At 41.4% G+C, this 16,391-nt stretch overlaps 1 protein-coding gene across 1 annotated transcript in view; it reads left to right on the top strand.

Annotated features, from left to right (window-relative positions):
• SNTB1 (syntrophin beta 1) overlaps positions 1 to 16,391 on the top strand; it is a 113,096-nt gene that overhangs the window by 84,974 nt on the left and 11,731 nt on the right. Inside the window, exon 4 of the mRNA XM_069005400.1 lies at positions 13,445 to 13,584. Coding sequence (XP_068861501.1) covers positions 13,445 to 13,584 — 140 coding nt within the window. The remainder of the gene's footprint in view (positions 1 to 13,444; positions 13,585 to 16,391) is intronic.

The raw sequence follows: 16,391 nt of genomic DNA, 5'->3' as shown, positions 1-16,391 counted from the left end.
ACATAAATATAATTGAAGTCAGACCCTGTATTTTTAAGGTTAAGCCGAAAAAATGCTGTAACTTACTCTCCATCTCCCCCCTCAAATCTTTTCTCTTTCAAGCTCTTGTCACAAATGTAAATGTCTTAATTGGGATTTTGTCTATTTCTGCCCAGTTTAATAAAGGATCTGTCAGTAAAGAATTTTAGGCGATGCAGAAGTGAAGCTCTCCTGACCCCCTACCTATCTTTAGAAAATCTCACTGGCAGCAGCAGTTCTTTTCTGCCTTGGTCAGTTGTGTCAAGCTGTGTGTCTGTAGCTATGTTTAGTTCAGAGCACAAACATGAGGCAGAAATGGAAGCTTTTTGGCAAGCAAAAAATGTGATTTTCAGCCCATTCATACAGAATGGTGTTAATTAATAGATTGTTTTCTGACAAATAGTTAATTGTGCCTGACTGTTTTCCATGTGGCTAAGGAAATAAAAAAGCCAATGAGGACATGGTATTTAAAAATCCAGAAATTTGGTGTGAAACTGCTGATATGATAGCCAGTGCAATCCCATTTGCTATACTTCTAAAATGGGTTATGTGAATATTAGCATATAACCATGTAATGAAATACATAGTTCCCAATTTTCTTTTTGCAGTGTTACTCAACTGAATTACTCAAGATTTTTTATACCAATATATAAAAGATGCTTAGGCCAGTACAAACTACAAAAGAGATCTCAATAAATAGACAAATATTTATCTATTGTGGGAATAAAAGAAAGATAAATAATTTGTAAAATTTCCTAGTGAAATTTTCCTTCAGGGCAAGTGTATTTCTAACACCAAGGGTGGAATAAAGTGTAGTCACTTGGTAATATTCACACGTGTTTGTCTTCTTGGAGTTTCCACTTTCTTGTAGGTGCAGAAGTTATAGCAGCTCTGTGATGTTCAAGTTATCCTCAGCCAGCTTGTACTGTAAATGGCTGGCACTTGCTGGCTGGGGTGATTTATTAGCCCACAGCAGGAAAGAAACTTCCATTGATCAAATCAGTTGGTTTGTGAGAACGTATGTCTGTTGTTCCAAAAATAATTTCTCTTTGGATATGTGATATGTTTGTTAAGAGATCTGAAAGTCTAATGCTGTTACAAAGAAGTTCTTTATTTTATTAAATCATGTATTCCAGGGATATTTCTTAAATCTGAAATCTTAGTTTCTCATCCTGGCCATACAGGTAGGTAACCCTGTAGCATGCAATTTGGTTATACTGACTTTGGAGATTAACTTTATTTCTCCCGAGTTTTTCTTCTAGAAGGATGTTCAATTCTCAGTAGAATTTCCTGTGAGTAGTTAAATGCTGTAATTATTTAAAAAATATGAAACACTGAGAATTAGAACAGATAGAGAGCATTAGCTTTCAAAATTACATAGCTTACAGCATGTAATTTGCTGATACTTGTAGGATTTGGGTCTGTAGATTGATGGCCCTAATTGTGTATTTTTAGTAATCTGGATGAAATAACATGGCACAGCACTAAATCCATTTGTCCTGTGTGGCTAATTTAAAGCTCAGCATAGGTAACTGCCAAGCAGAATATTCTTTATTTGTCTTCCTTGTGTAGCTCTGTTGAATATTCATAGTTTCTATTAACACATGGCCTTCAATATTTGCTATTTCTTTTTGTTTTAGATAGTGGATTTAATTAAAAGAGTTGTTGCTGTAAACCCCTGGGCTGTGATCTTGCCTGGTCTTCTAATATAAACGGTATCAGATCTGGGAAAGTGATACCTTTTGAGAAGTGCCAGCTCACATCCTGACTATAGGTGCCAACCTCATAGCTTGAATACTTTTTACTTTATGGGTATTTCTTCTACTGCATCTTCTGAAATAAACAGGGTTTATGAAAGCTGAGCTTTCATTTTTATTGTATGTTCCTGGCCACAGAGAAAAGCTTGAAACTATGGAATGTCAGCAGAGCAAAAGGGCTTGTTGTATCAGCAAGAATTAAAAATGTATTTTAAATACCAGCCAAACCTCAGACTGATTTTCGAGCCCCAGTTGACATCCCCAAGGGAACTTGGGCTAGCTAGAGCTGGTAACAGTGGTTTCCTATTAAAGCTGTCTTGCCGGTTATTTTTGCATCATTAGGGATGTGTGTGTTTCTTCATCTGCCACACAGTTAGTGGTGACAGCTGTCCAGGAAATCACAGACCAGTGACAAACTGCAGTTATCCTCTAGCTCTGAACTTCCTCTCCTGCATTCTTCCACTTACCTGTTTCCCCGGGGTTACAGTAATAACCATCTTAAAACTTCTTTTAGCTAAAAAAGCAAATTCAAGTTTTGTATTAGTCTCCCAAGCATGTAATGATACCCGAACTCACAGTAACCCCAGGACCACAGTGGCATGTGCTCCAGTATGGGCAACAATTTCCTAATGGTGAAACTGGCCTAGGACTACCATACAGTAGGTGGGGATTTCTGTCAGGGAAGGTTTTAAAGAACAGGCTGGACAAATCTTGAGAACAAAGTCTGTCATCCTCTGAGCAGTGTTCATCTTTCAAGTCACCTAGAGGTTCTTGGAGTGACACAGCTGGGGAGAGAGCCAGCTCTGGAAGGCACCTGACTGGGCCTGTTGTTTGGGAACAGGACTGGTGTGATGTGATGGCTGGAGGTTGTCTTGGGCATGGCAATCACAAAATGAGTTTTCAAATTTTGGAGAAGTAAGGAGGGGGGTCAACAAAACCAATAGCATGGGCTTTTGGAGGGCAGACTTTGACCTGTTTGGGAGACTGGTTCAGAGAGTCTCTTGGGAAGCAGAGGTGTCCAGGAAGACTGGACAGTGTTCGGGAAGGAAATCCTAAAGGTGAGGGAGCTGACCCTCTGTGTGCTGAAAGATGAGCTGGTGGGGATGAAGATGAGCCTGGCTGAACAGGGAGCTTTGATTGGAACTCAGGATAAAAAGGAGAGTTTATGACCTTTGGAAGAAGGGACAGGGAACTCAGGAGGACTACAAGGATGTTATGAGATTATGCAGGGAGAAAATTGCAAGGGTGAAAGCCCATGTAGAACTTAATCTGGGTACTGTGGTAAAAGACAATAAAAAATGTTCCTATAAATACATCAGCAAAAAAAAAAAAAAAGGAAGACTAAGGAGAATCTCCAGCCTTATTGGATATGGGGGAACACACAGTAACAAAGAAGAAAACAGCTGAGGTACTTAAAGTCTTGTCTCAGCCTTTAATGGTAAGACCAGTAGTTCTTCAGGTACCAAGCCCCCTGAACTGGGTTAATGGTTGGAATCGATGATCTTAGAGCTCTTTTCCAACTAAAAGAACTCTATGTTTCAATGGTTCTGTAATTCTATCCTCGGCCCTCTCTCTATGAATCTAAGCATTCATATTTCTGAACCAGTGGTTGGCTTAAGCCTTCTTGGAAGGCAGAAAAATAATATTCTCAATTTTTCAGTGGGGAAAGCAGTACTTTTGATTAGATAGCATTTCTCTTCTCTACAGATTCCTTAGGAAACTAGCAAATAGCAAATCAAACTGAACTCTCCAAAAGGGCAAAGATTTTAAATTCAGTTTTGTCTTGATTAAGTAGTGAAAGAAAGTGAATTGGATATTAAATGGAATAGCTGTTCATTTCTTACCTTTACTGGAACCCTGGGATCCCCTCGTGCCAAGATCCACCATGAAGACCTACTGGATATTCTCCCAGCTCTCCATACTGTCTGCCAAGGTGTAGCAAACTGAATACCTCTGGTGAACAGAGGTCTCTTGAAGCTCAGCTGGGTTTTCAGGGGAAAAAAAAAATCATCCTGCCCATCAGAAAATACTGAATATGATAAATGAAAATGAAAAGTGCATGTCTAAATTTCTACCCCTCCCCCCCCCAAAAAAAAACCAAAAAACCAGGTACGTTGGTTGAGTATTTTAGATAACTTGTGGAGGTCTGTCATTGTGCTGATGGAGGTACAGACTTTGTAACCATTTTAAAAAAAGGTTTCAAATAATCGAATGGCTTTGAAACTGACAACTAGGTAAATAAATAAATCAGAAAAAAGACAAGCATAAGATTTTTTTTGGTGATAAATCTTAATAAGTAGATTTGGATTCCAAATTATGACTAATTCTCACCAAATTTTTCAGGCATCTGTGGCTGTTCCACATTCTTAAAAAATTAAGTGAAATTATTAAGAATTCTAATTGAATTTTTGCTTTTTCAATAAGGATGTCCAAATATTTCTCAGCATGTTCAAAATTTCAGTTGATGAAGCATAGCATACAGATATTAACTGTTTTTTGAAGGTAGCACATTTTTGTGCCAGGCATGTAGGAAATTCCCTCATTTGCTCGAGGTCATTAGTTGCATTGCAGTCTATCAGTATTACTGAATATTGGTCAATGACACACAGACTGAAATGACACAGTATTCTGGATCGTCCTTCAGACAACATAATAATGAGAATGAAACATCTTGTTCTCTCTGTATTGCTCTCCTACTATTTTTTCTTCCAGCATTTGTGATTTATTATGACCCTTGAGTAAAGTAGTTAAGTCTGTCAGTCTTCAAAAGGTACCAGTCATGATGGACCATTATTTCTGAGACTGAATATTAGGGAAGACAATGTGGTAGACAAAGGCACAGAACATCTCCTGGGACAGATTTCAGTCACTGTAGTTTTAATGTAGACATCAATAATTACCTGTCCTTCACCAAATAGACGCCATAATTTCAAATGGCATTTTCATGTTTCAGCCATCATTAAAAACTGCAAGCTGCTTTCAAATCAAAAGTCCACCTCCAGCATTCACATTTGATTGGATGATTTTGAAAAGCGTTCTTGAGCTGATATTTAGAAATTCACACACTTTTACTGGATTGAAAGATGACACACTTGTATCTTTTGAGGCAATGTGTGTTATTACTCATTTATCCTAATGTGGAACCCATTTAATCAGCACCAGTCAGATTAAACTGTAAATTATAGACTCTTCAGGGACAGTTGAGTTGAAACTATGGTGTCTGCACATGGATTCTGCTCTTGTACAATTACCATTATGCCCCACTGATGATGATGAACTCCCTCAAAACGTGTTTCACCCTGGCTTGAACAGAAAACTCTGCTCACAGCACAACTCCAGCACACAGTAACCTGCAGGGCATAGCAGGGAGCAGTGGCTGTTCAGTGTCATACCTGTTTTCCCCATCACTGAGTAACAATATCTGTTCTTGGGCAGTTGCACAGGAGATGTGGTAGAGCTTCCAAAGCCTCCAACACAAACTAGAATCCCTTTCCTTCTGTGGCTGACCCTGATGTGCAAAATAGCTCCATGGACTGAAGCAGAAGATACACAATCATGCTGTGCTTCTGCGTTTTTCCCAGGGCAAGCCTGGCTTACTGGAGAAAGGGGACTGCTCAATTTTAAAGGGAAGTACAGATTTTCCCCCCACCACTAGGTTTTTAGTGCTTTGGGGTCCAGTGGTTATTTTGGAGACAACACAACTCCTCACCTCTCCCAAAACTAAGCTGCATCTTAGAAGTACAGTTTCTCCCACATTTTAATTTTGTGATTTTTATTTCAATATTTATTCACCTTCAGGCAGCTGCTGTCACCAGCTTTTTGGTGATATGTTCATGACGCATGTTTCAGAAAGCAAGTTTACAGCCACTCTCATGTGCAGTCTGAAGAGCCCAGACAATGCACAAATAAGTTCTGCATGAACACACAACAAGATTCAAAGGTGTCTGCTAATAGCATCTTCATTTCTATCCTGACTGTGTGGTGTGAGCATGCTGCAAGAGAGATAGATTGCTGTGTGAAACACTGGTGCTGGCAGATCAAACGGTTGCTAGCAGGTCATGGAGGTTGGTGCTTGTGCTTGCCTCCACTTCTACAGAGTTTTTTGCTTATATATAGCAGGTTTGTCCTCACCCCCACTCTTCAGGCTTTCCATCCATTTGTTCAACCAGTATAACTGATTAGAAAAGCCTGGAGCTTATGGTTCTTTCCTTCCCTTTAGTCCTCCTTCCCCTGTGCCTCTTATATAAGCAGGACATCTCCCAGTCCAGGTTTGTTCCCAGTGAAGTTGTCTTTGGAGGTCAGTTGGACTTTAGCTGTTCACTATCTCAGTGGCTGGTAGAGCTGGGCTGTGCTGACCTTCCTGTGTGTCTGACTTGCATCTGTCTTTGTCCTTGTGACTTACAGGCTGGCCACAGCCCTTGAATGATGAAATGTCCTCTTACCTCCCCTGCTCTCCCCTGGCAATTTCTGAGAAGCAATAAAAACGGAAACAAGAAAAGATAGCAAAGTGCAGGTTTTTCTATAGAAATCATTTGGTTCAACATTTGGTTCATTTCAGGAGTGGACCTTTGCTATTTGCAAAGCCTTGCTATCATAAATTACCACTACTCTAATTTCACACAGTGCTGTCATGGTCTGAAGTCACTGATACAGAAGAAAATGTGTTTTACCCAGGAAGCACCAGCATACTTCTTAAATCACAATGGTCACCTTAACTAAGATGAAAAGCAATCAGTGTCTTAACAAATGGTGTGGGGTATTTGCCATCTCCTGTGCATACTGCCTGTTTGTTCTTTCCTGGAAAGATTCCTGACATTATCAGAAAGTTAGAGTCTCCTGTCTCACGTCTCCTGCCTCACTGCAGAATAGAGCTTCCTGATGGAGCTCCAAATCCCATCTTCATGAATAGCAAAAGGATTGTGGGTCATGGTTGAGATGTCAGAAATAGATTAATTACCATTTTGTCCCTTTTTGAGTCAACTGGACTTGGATTTCTGTGTATTTAGTTAATCAGGTTCTGTGGACCCGAAGACAATACATCAAGACTTTGAACTTCTCTCATGCTGTTATGTAATATATTTTTAGTTAGAGTGAATAAATTTCATGTGATGCTGGGTTTTTCACTCCCTTACATTTCTTGTCTTTAATCTACTGCAATGGAAATGCAGTGTTAGACTCCATCAAGTCAGAAGGATCAGGGATGCACACCTTATACAGCTCTAGAGGATTTAAGGTTCAAGGTAACTGCAAATCATCCTGGAAACCCTTTAGCAGCAATAACTAGTTTTTATTACTACTGCATTCATATTGATGCAACATTCATGGAATACATGCATGAAAAACTACATGTGAACAGAATAATTACACAACCAACTTTAATTCAGGGGTAATCTGTATGATGACTCTCTGATCCAAATCTGGACTTTTTCAGTTTTTTCTGGTATTTCATAGACTCACAGAATACTATAGGTTGGAAGGGCTTTAACCCTCCTGCTCTAAGTAGACCCAATTAGAGCAGCTTGCTTAGGCCCTTGCCTAGTCATGCTGTGAGTAACTTGAGGGATGGCTGTTCACAGTCTGTCCCGGTATTTGACCACCATGACACACTGAAAAGGTTTCTCTGAGTATCAAATCAAAATTCCCCTTGCTTCAGTTTGTGTATATTGAATGCCATCCTCCTCCAGTGCACCTCCAAAAAGAATTTGGCTCCATCTTCTCTGTAGGGTGGAAGACCTGGAACCCTCCGAGCTTGTTTCCCAAGGGCATGGTCTAAAACTAAAAAGTTATTAGAAAAACTCCAGCTGACTTCACCAAACTCTGGAACAAACCTCTACTGCAAAATTGGGATCAGGCATTCCTGTTTGGCTGTAGGAAAGGTCTCAGATCACCTGCCATTCTTGTGTGGGTGAGTTCACTGCACTTAGGTACTTCTCTTGCATTTAGAGGCCTTTGGATATGAGCCAGAGCTGTTTGAAAATCCCATTAGTCCAGAGAGTAAAGACATTGAAAATACTGGTGCGTTGATGTGTTTGACTGTGTTCATTTTGAGAAAAGTTGGCTTGTGTCCTGTCATTTTAAAGGATAATTAGGAGTGCAGACTTGAACAGACCTGTCTTGAGAATGGGTGTCTTGTCCATGCTCAGCAGTGCCTGTAACTGAGGCTGTCAGTGTATTCCTGCTTGGGGTAATGCAAGAGATGGATCAGTGTGGTCCCTGCTGTGGTTCCCACCTGACCTCCGTGGCTCTGGTTGCTTGCGCAGCACCGGTACCTTGGCCAATTGTGTGCATCACTCGCTCACTGCTCACTGCTTACAGGAGGCAATATTGTGCCCTTTGGGGGATTTTTGTGTGTGCATTGACTTTAATCCAGATCTGATAATGGCACAAGCCACCTCTGAGCTGTCACTGAGGTCAAAGAAAGAGAAAAACAAGACCAGACACATTTTCATTAGCTTTTTTTTTTTGAACCCTAAACAACGTGCACGTTATTTTCTGTTTAAAACTACAAAGTTTAGCAGCAAAACACATCTCATCTGTATGTAGTATGGGAGGTGTTGATATCCCCTGCCTACGGCTGTCACTTACACCCTCTCCTGCATTGCAAATTGCCTCCCATCAAATGAGCTCACAGAAATATCAGCGTTGTTGCATATGCTGGGGTTTGCAGGATGTATTTCTGCATCCCTGCTGTTCATCTTGCAAAAACCCTTTTCAGTCCCAGCTGTTATTTTCAGGAACTGACAAGTGGGTTTCTGTAAGTTAATCAAATTTATTCTGAACATGGATGTAAGCCTTCATCAAAAGACAATGAAAAGGCAAGAAATACGTAGCAGAACATATCCCACCCAGCCTGTGGCAAATCTCAGCACAGAGAAGGAAGAGGTAAAATAGCAAGAAAATTCTTTCTTGGTTGTTCCTCCTGTGCTCAGTCTAAGAGGATAGTGTAGGTCTGGGATTTGGGAGGAGGTGTTGGAAAAGGGGGTTAAACCACTTACTGTAAACATAAACTTGCTGCCTACACAGTGGTCTTGGAAAAGACACATTTTGGATACTTGCTGCAGTGGAGTCTGCTGGCAGTTTATAATTTGTTTACTAAACTGGGAATGTAATTGAAATGTCCCTTTTGAGGTAACAAAAATATAAAAGCTTTTCAAAGTAGACCAAGGCCTCTAATTTAATTATCTGTGAGCCTCATAGATTAAAAGTATTTTTTCATCCATTCCTGGCAGCCTGAAGTAGATGAATAACTGAAATTCAAAGAACAACCTTTCGAAAAGGAGACCTGGCAGATGAAAGAGCAAAGGTCCAAACAGTTTGTAGAAGGATTTATCTCCACTGAGATGCCCACTGTCTTTATGGCAACTAATTATATGTGAAAACTCTTAAAGGTTTGGAAGCTGTGATACCCATTGGAGGAGACAGGGGTCCCCATCAATTCAGGCACAACAACAAGCTGGCTCCTTTGAAACACGGCTGTGTACCAGGGGAGTTACTCCTTAAGGGTACATTGTGAGCAGTGGCCAGAAAAGCAGCAGGAGCACAGTGGCCATGCAGGTAGTGTTGAGCTTGTGTCATTGCTTGCAGTCAGCCCTTCACACCACAGATCTGGCCCCAAAGCAAAGCCTGGAGCAACACTGCAAAGGCACTGGGGGGCAGCTGGAGCTGGGGCACGTCCTCGGTGCCGTGGGGCGTCCCAGCCCCGCGTGTGCCGCCTGTGTCCTGCACTGAAGCGTTTGCCCTTGTGTCAGCCAAAGGCTCATGGCCAAGTCTCCGTGTAGCTGCTGGAATAGAGCAGCTGTTCTTGCACACGTTTTGTCTGCCCCACATCCCCGTCTGTTCCCGCTGTGTCTGTCACAGGAGCTGCCCCAGCAGAGACTGCGGTGTCCATGTGGAAACATGGAACACTTGACCTGACTTTGCAGGGGATGTCTGTGTCTGTACAAGTCATGAACACAGGTCTCCTCTGGTGTCATCCCAAGCCCAGCCATCATGTTGTTATACACAAAAAAATCAGATTTCACCCCTGCAGCACATGAAATATTTTTTGAATTTGGAAAGGTGAACCAAAGAAGTGCATATGGGAAAAAGTGGCATTTCCACTTAAGGGGGTGAGTAAATGAGGAGCAAAGAGGTTTGGAGTAGCAAAAAGGATTCTTCACTCCACTTGGGTTTTTTCTTAGAAAGTATTCTCCCTTTTCAAGTTTTTGCTTTAAGACTTTGATCTATGGACACAGTGTGTCTAGGAAAGAAAAAAATCAAGTTTGCTTCTGGTATAAAGATTTACAGCTTCATTGAAGTGGAATTTCACCTGGGAATATAAGCAGTGACCCCAGTGACACGTAGAGAGGGAACACTGGTACCTGTTGCTTGGAGGTACTTGAGCAGTGCCCAGAACACCAGCAAAATATTTACTGATTCATTTTGTTGTGGAGTACTGATTTTTCTTTTCTGTAGTTCATCTAGATTTGATCTAACAATTTTGACTTTGAAAAAGGGTTGAGTTTGAAAAGTTTTTTAGAGTGGTGATTTTATTTGTCTGCAACAGAGATCAATGCACTTTGAATTGTACATGTGCAAGTGGGAACTGGAGCAAAGAAACTGTAGTGCAAGTGCCAGAATTCTGCAAAATTCTGGCTAAGAAGCTGGCCCTAATTATTATCTAAAACAGTGCCTCTAACATGTATCTCAAATGATATTTAAATTTTCTCTTACATAGGCATTTCATGTTATTTTTATGGTGTGTCAGATATTAAAGCCTTTAAAACTTGAACAAATCCTTCACTTAGCTGCCCATAAGCAGCATGTTTTTTGCTTTTGTTTTGCAATTTGCTATTATACCCATGCTTGGTATGACATTGCTCGATCTGGATTAATTCCCCATGCTGTTTAGTGAAGAATGTACCCTGTAGGCTAATGGTATATTTACAGCCTCTCTTCTTCCCTTGTAAAATTTGCTATTACTATTTACAAGACAGCATGTTCTCTTTGACACCTTCCAGAAGTGCCAACTGCCTGTTGAACAGCATGGCATCAACTGTTACAGCCTGACCCAAACGCTACAAAATAAGGGAACAGTGATACGATTCGAGGTTTTTAAGGAAAGGCTGTATCTTTTAGATCAGCTGTTAGAGTTGGGAAAAAACAGACAGGCTTTCAGGCATACAAATCCTTCTTCAGGTCTGAAATAGCAGCAGTGTTGCTTCCAGCAGCATTCCTCATCAGTGAGGCAGCTATGGTCCCAGCAAGGTTTAAAAAATGTGCTTCGTAGTGTGTGTTGCATGGCCCTTCTCACTGGGGAGGGCTTCACAGCAGAACACAGGCAAACATCGTTCCTCTCCTCGCCTCTTCCCAGTACACACCCGACAAACAAGGGATATATCCGACAAGGAGAGGTAGTGTAAGGTCACTTATTCTTGAGAAAAATCTTAAATACCTTATGACCAAGCCACATCACCCTGCTGTTGGGAAGGACTGGGGCAAAGCTGTGGGCTTCACAGTGCAGGTCGTTAACTTCAGGGCTCATGCTGGAAGTTCTGTCTCCTAATGTTTACAGATGTCCAGCAAAGAGTAGTGGTACCAGCCGCCCAAATTAGTTTTATTCTCCTTCTTGTGATTGCTTTACAGGGAACAGTGTTTCCTGAAGTTTCTGGAGTCACTCTTGACTGACCAGCCATGTAATGGCAAAACATGTGATTGAAAATGCTACACAGGCAGGATGGTTCTGCAGAAAAGCTGTGAATAGTTCCCATAGTCTTTGGATTGCTTGTGGTCACAGAGATTTCATATTTATCTTCCTTTTTCTTTTCTGGAAAACTCTTGAGAGTATGTACTAAAACCTTTCTAGTTAAAGAACACAGGCAGGTGCTCCAAAATTAAATGTTAACATTAACTGCAACATTTACTTAACATGAACATTAACTATGACACTCATTTCTATGTTCCCACACTAGGAACTGGGGTGTTAACTGTAGTTAATAAATGTGGTATTAAGAAGCTGAGGATGCTTTTTGCTCACGTGAATATTTTCATGGTACATAGACTGTGAGAACTCTGGATTTTGCATTCCTTTGTGAGTGTAGTAACAGGTGTGTTAATTATGTGGCTTCTCTATTCGGCCCTATTTGAAAATGAAAGATTGTGTTTCAAGAAACTGTCACCACAAGAAAATTGTAAATAAGTATTAAGGCTTCTGAAGAAATTGAAAGGATGAACTGTTTATGACTTCAAGAGAAATGAACAACCACTGAACAAGTAATGCTGTAAACAGGAATATGATTATTGGAAAAGCTTAATTCAGAGGGAGAAATACATCTTAAAAATTGCACAAGCCAAAAATCTTAGTTTAAGATCTGCTTTGGGCATTGGTGTTCTGATGTAAAGGTATGTTACATCAGTCTTGAAAGTCCTTGAAAGTTTAGAAATTTGCAGGAGCCTGGCTTTGTATAAAACTGTCTCAAATGTGGTTCTGAATTATCATACCTGGGTGTGCCACTCCCAGCCTGGCCAAACTTTGATCCCTTTTATATGTTTCTCCACCCAACGATGTGCCCATGGCAAGTAGGCTGGTGTCAACCACAGAACAGCCTTGATAGCTGCTTCTCTGTCCCCGAAGAGGTTTTAGTGGAGGAATCATGTAGATGACCAGATTCTCTGATGAATTTCAGAATTTGTTTCATTCCTTTTAGTACCCAGCCAAGATGTTTGTGTTTGAAAGCATGGCTGTGAGTGTTACTATGGACCAGTGTTTCTTTTTCTTTATGTGCACCAAAAGGAAAATTATTAGTTTTTCAGTGAAAGGGCTTCATTCTTGCTTAAAACAAAGGTCCTTTCATATTCCCAACTATTCTAAGACACTTCTATGCTGCCAGAGTAGAATACGTAAAAACTAGGATCCATACGTGGTCCCCGTAACAGTAAATGTGTTGCCATGTGGACGTCACACATCTAACCTGCAAAGTGTAATTCCACATCTGGATTCTACAGCCAGTAAAGGGCTCTGATGCCTCAGTCTTTAGACATCTTTGACAGACAGGCTTGAAATGTGAAGGCAGATCCATCACCAAGTCAATGTTTGAGATCAGCCCCACATTTAGGTTGGATCTCTTTATAAACTGGCACTTGTAAAACTGAAGGAATGCTATGAAGGAAGGAGAAGCAAAAAAAATGTGAATTGCTGAGGAAAAAAGCGTCTGCTCCCAAACCACTAGTTTTTGCTACCTGACACTCTTCCTTAATAGTGATGATGTCGCAGCTTTTTTTACTCATGCAAACAGAAACAGCAGCAGCAGTGTCCAGCACTCAGGTTAATGTGCCAGCTACACATGAATGGTGCACATTATAAATATACATTTAAGGTCTTTCCATGCATACCATAGCTAAGTAACAGCCAGCTCCACCTCAGTGTTCTTCCAATACTGCATTTGTGGAGTAGCCTGTAGTAAGGGAAGGCTGGAAATGGCAGTGCTAATGGGAGCAGCAGATGACTTTGCATGTTATTCCATTTCTGCTGCATCTGATTATAAATTCAGGTGGGACATGTCAAAAAGCCAAAGAAGTAATACTCTCTTGTGTTCATCTTCTCACCCAGAACTCGATATGTTGTCTTATCTGGCTTTGCATGCTGGTAGTTTTGTCTCTTGTTGTTTCTATGAGACTTTACTCTTTTCCAGGTGCCAGGAGACAACGAGAAGCACTGGAAGCCAGTGTTAGTGGTTTTGACAGAGAAAGACCTCTTAATATATGAGAGCATGCCACGGATGAAGGAAGCTTGGTTCAGCCCTGTGCATACCTACCCCCTGCTCGCCACCAGGTACCTGTGCTTTTTTATCATGACAGCTGTCAGGAGCAGTGGGAACAGCTGAGTCATCCAGGAATGTGTATGGCTGGAGCACAGCTGTAGCCACACTTGAAATGTTGTGGTTGGAGAAGCAGGTTCTTCTTCAGTGGGCCGATGTGCTGAGCTTAACTCCTCTCTTCTCCTCCATTTCAAGTTCTGGCTGAGGCTGATGGCCAGAAACTCACTGGGATTTTGGATGTGGCCACTTGGCCTGGATACAGAGGCAGGAGTGCTGAAAAAGCCATGATCTGTATCTCCTGAGATTCCTATCTCAGTGTGCAACCTGTGAGCTTGGCAGAAACACTCTGACTTCCAGCTGCTCCTTCAGGCCAAAAAAAAGTGAACTTGTTGCCCTGAGTTGAACATGCTGGTGTGGCAGTTCTGCACCACCAGTTTGGGGCTTTTGGAGAGTTCCACATGTGATGGAGACACTTTCAGCACAGCTTCTGTTCCTGCTCTAGCAAATGAATTCCTGGCTTTTTTTAGCTTAAAATGGTAAGCTTGGAAGACACATTCTTGAATCTAGGTTGGAAATAACCATTGGCATTATTTTGAAGGTATCCATTAACACTAATTCAGAGAGAGCTTTCCCATGGTTGCCTTTATTAAGTGGAAACTGTGCTTCTCGATGTGAATCTTAATCATGTTTCTCTGCCAGTATGGTCAAAGGGATTGAGAAAGAGCTGTTGTTCCTTGTTTCAGCCTTGCTACAGAACTCTATTATACCATTTTCAATGAGTTCTCATTCAGAAGGGCTGATTGCCCCTGGCCAGAAGCAGTGGATCTTTTACTGCACTCTCATTAGTTAATTTTTGTTCTCTGTCTCTCCCCAAATGAACTGAGGCTTTGCTGCTAAGTCATTATATTAAAAAAATAAAATTGAACTCACTGATTTACACTGCTGGTTGTTTGTCCCAGTCTACCTACCCATGACAAAGCTTTCAGACTTCCTGGGAAGCCAGCTACTGACTCCCCCTTTGTTGCTGTAACGTGCTGCGAGAGACACCAGCTTTGCAGCGTGCTTGCATGGTGTAGTGCTGGATGTTGACAATTCCAGGTGGTAAGTCCCAGTGAAAGCTGGGTAAAGTATTGCAGCTGGAGCCTGTGTCCAGGTGTGTCACTAAGCCTTAGAGTTTGAGAAGAAAGAGCACCCCAGCAGAAGGTGATGCATTTCCTCCCCTTTTTTTCGGGGTTTCATTTTCATGTGGGCCCAAATCCTCCTTAAAGTGACTGGAGATCTTGCAGGGCACCCTGCCTCTTCCTGGCCACACATCATCATGTGTAAAGATAACTCCTTGGTGAGTATCATCAGCCCCCATCATCAGTGAGACCAGTTTACTGCATCAAACAATCTAAGTCCACATCCGGGGCCTGTTACTTAATTATTTTGTCTCAAGAGGTCACATTTGATTGCAGATGGGCTTGCTCTGGGTGGGGATGGTCATCTCCATGTCTGATGGGACACCTGCCTGAGGGGAAAAACATTGGTCTTAGTGCTGGAAGGGAATGAGACGCTGTGCAGCACATGTGTCAGGCTGCTGAAGGGTCTTTACACACTGGGAAGAAAGCAAGCCAGGATGGTCTGTAAGAAAGCCAGGGCACAGTTCAGAAAGGACAGGTGCAAAGTTCAGTGCTGGGGAGTAATCACCTCTGGTGTTTTGGGGTGGAATATGAGCAACAAAGTACTTGCTCTGCCAGGAAGCACCTGAGCACTGTGATAAAATTGCTTGAATCTAACGTGTTATGTTTTTGAGAGGGGAAAATAAAGACAATCAGCGTGGGTTATAAAAGAAGTGTTGCATTTTGGGCAGATGTAGTAATCATACCTAACTACAGAGAATGAGTAAGGCCTCAGGTGATACTCCATGTTTATGAGAGGCAATGCACTTCCAAAAAGATGCCAATTAACTGTGGAAGGTCTAGAAGAAAGCAATGCAAATATATAACACAGATACACTATCAGTAGGCAAATACTTAAGAAACCCTAGTAGTTTAATCTAGAGAAGTCCATGGAAAACATGTCAGTATTTTCAGGTATGAAGATAAGACACAATGAGGACAGAGGAGTATCTTTTCTAGATCTTTCCTGAACACAACAGGACATAGTTGACTGCACTTGTGCCAGGGAATTGGTGAGGTACTGGATTAGGTTCTCTGGGAAAGGTGTGCAGTCCTGGGGACTTTGAAGGATGGGTGACACACAGCACAGTTAGCCCTGCTCTGTGGAGGAGGATGTGCTGGGTGACCTCCTGACAGCCCTGTTTCTGTGATTTCTTACTAATATCAGTGAATTTAACACCCAGATAAAAAGACAGCAACTCTACAGAACTTGTCATTCAGAATGGAGTCACAATGTGATAAATACACATATATGCATGAATCTCCAAGGTGAGCAGATTACATAAATGGACAGATTCCCTAAATCATTACACCTCCTGTTTTGGATGATTTTGATTAAAACCCTGCAGGGGGGTCCTGCTTTTATGATCTGTCACACTGAGTACAGTTATAGCAAAAAAATACTTTTTTTTTTTTTTTTTTTTTTTTTTTTGCTGGTGGTATTGACTGCTGTGTTCATTCTCGGTCAGTGATTCCCCTCCTCGTGATGAGTTTTTTAATCCCCTCTGTGCATTGATCAGTGCAATTTAGAACTTTTCACCTGGAAAGTTTGCAGAGCACATGTTGTAATCTTAGCTGCTCCCATCTTTCAGATTTTTATGAGTCCTTGGGAAAACATTTTTGCTTAGCTAATGCATATTTGAAAAGCTGCTGAAACTGGA

The sequence above is a fragment of the Aphelocoma coerulescens genome, chromosome 2 (genome assembly GCF_041296385.1).
Source record: "Aphelocoma coerulescens isolate FSJ_1873_10779 chromosome 2, UR_Acoe_1.0, whole genome shotgun sequence".
NCBI classification, from domain to species: domain Eukaryota; kingdom Metazoa; phylum Chordata; class Aves; order Passeriformes; family Corvidae; genus Aphelocoma; species Aphelocoma coerulescens.
This window is presented reverse-complemented; position numbering and strand designations above follow the sequence as displayed.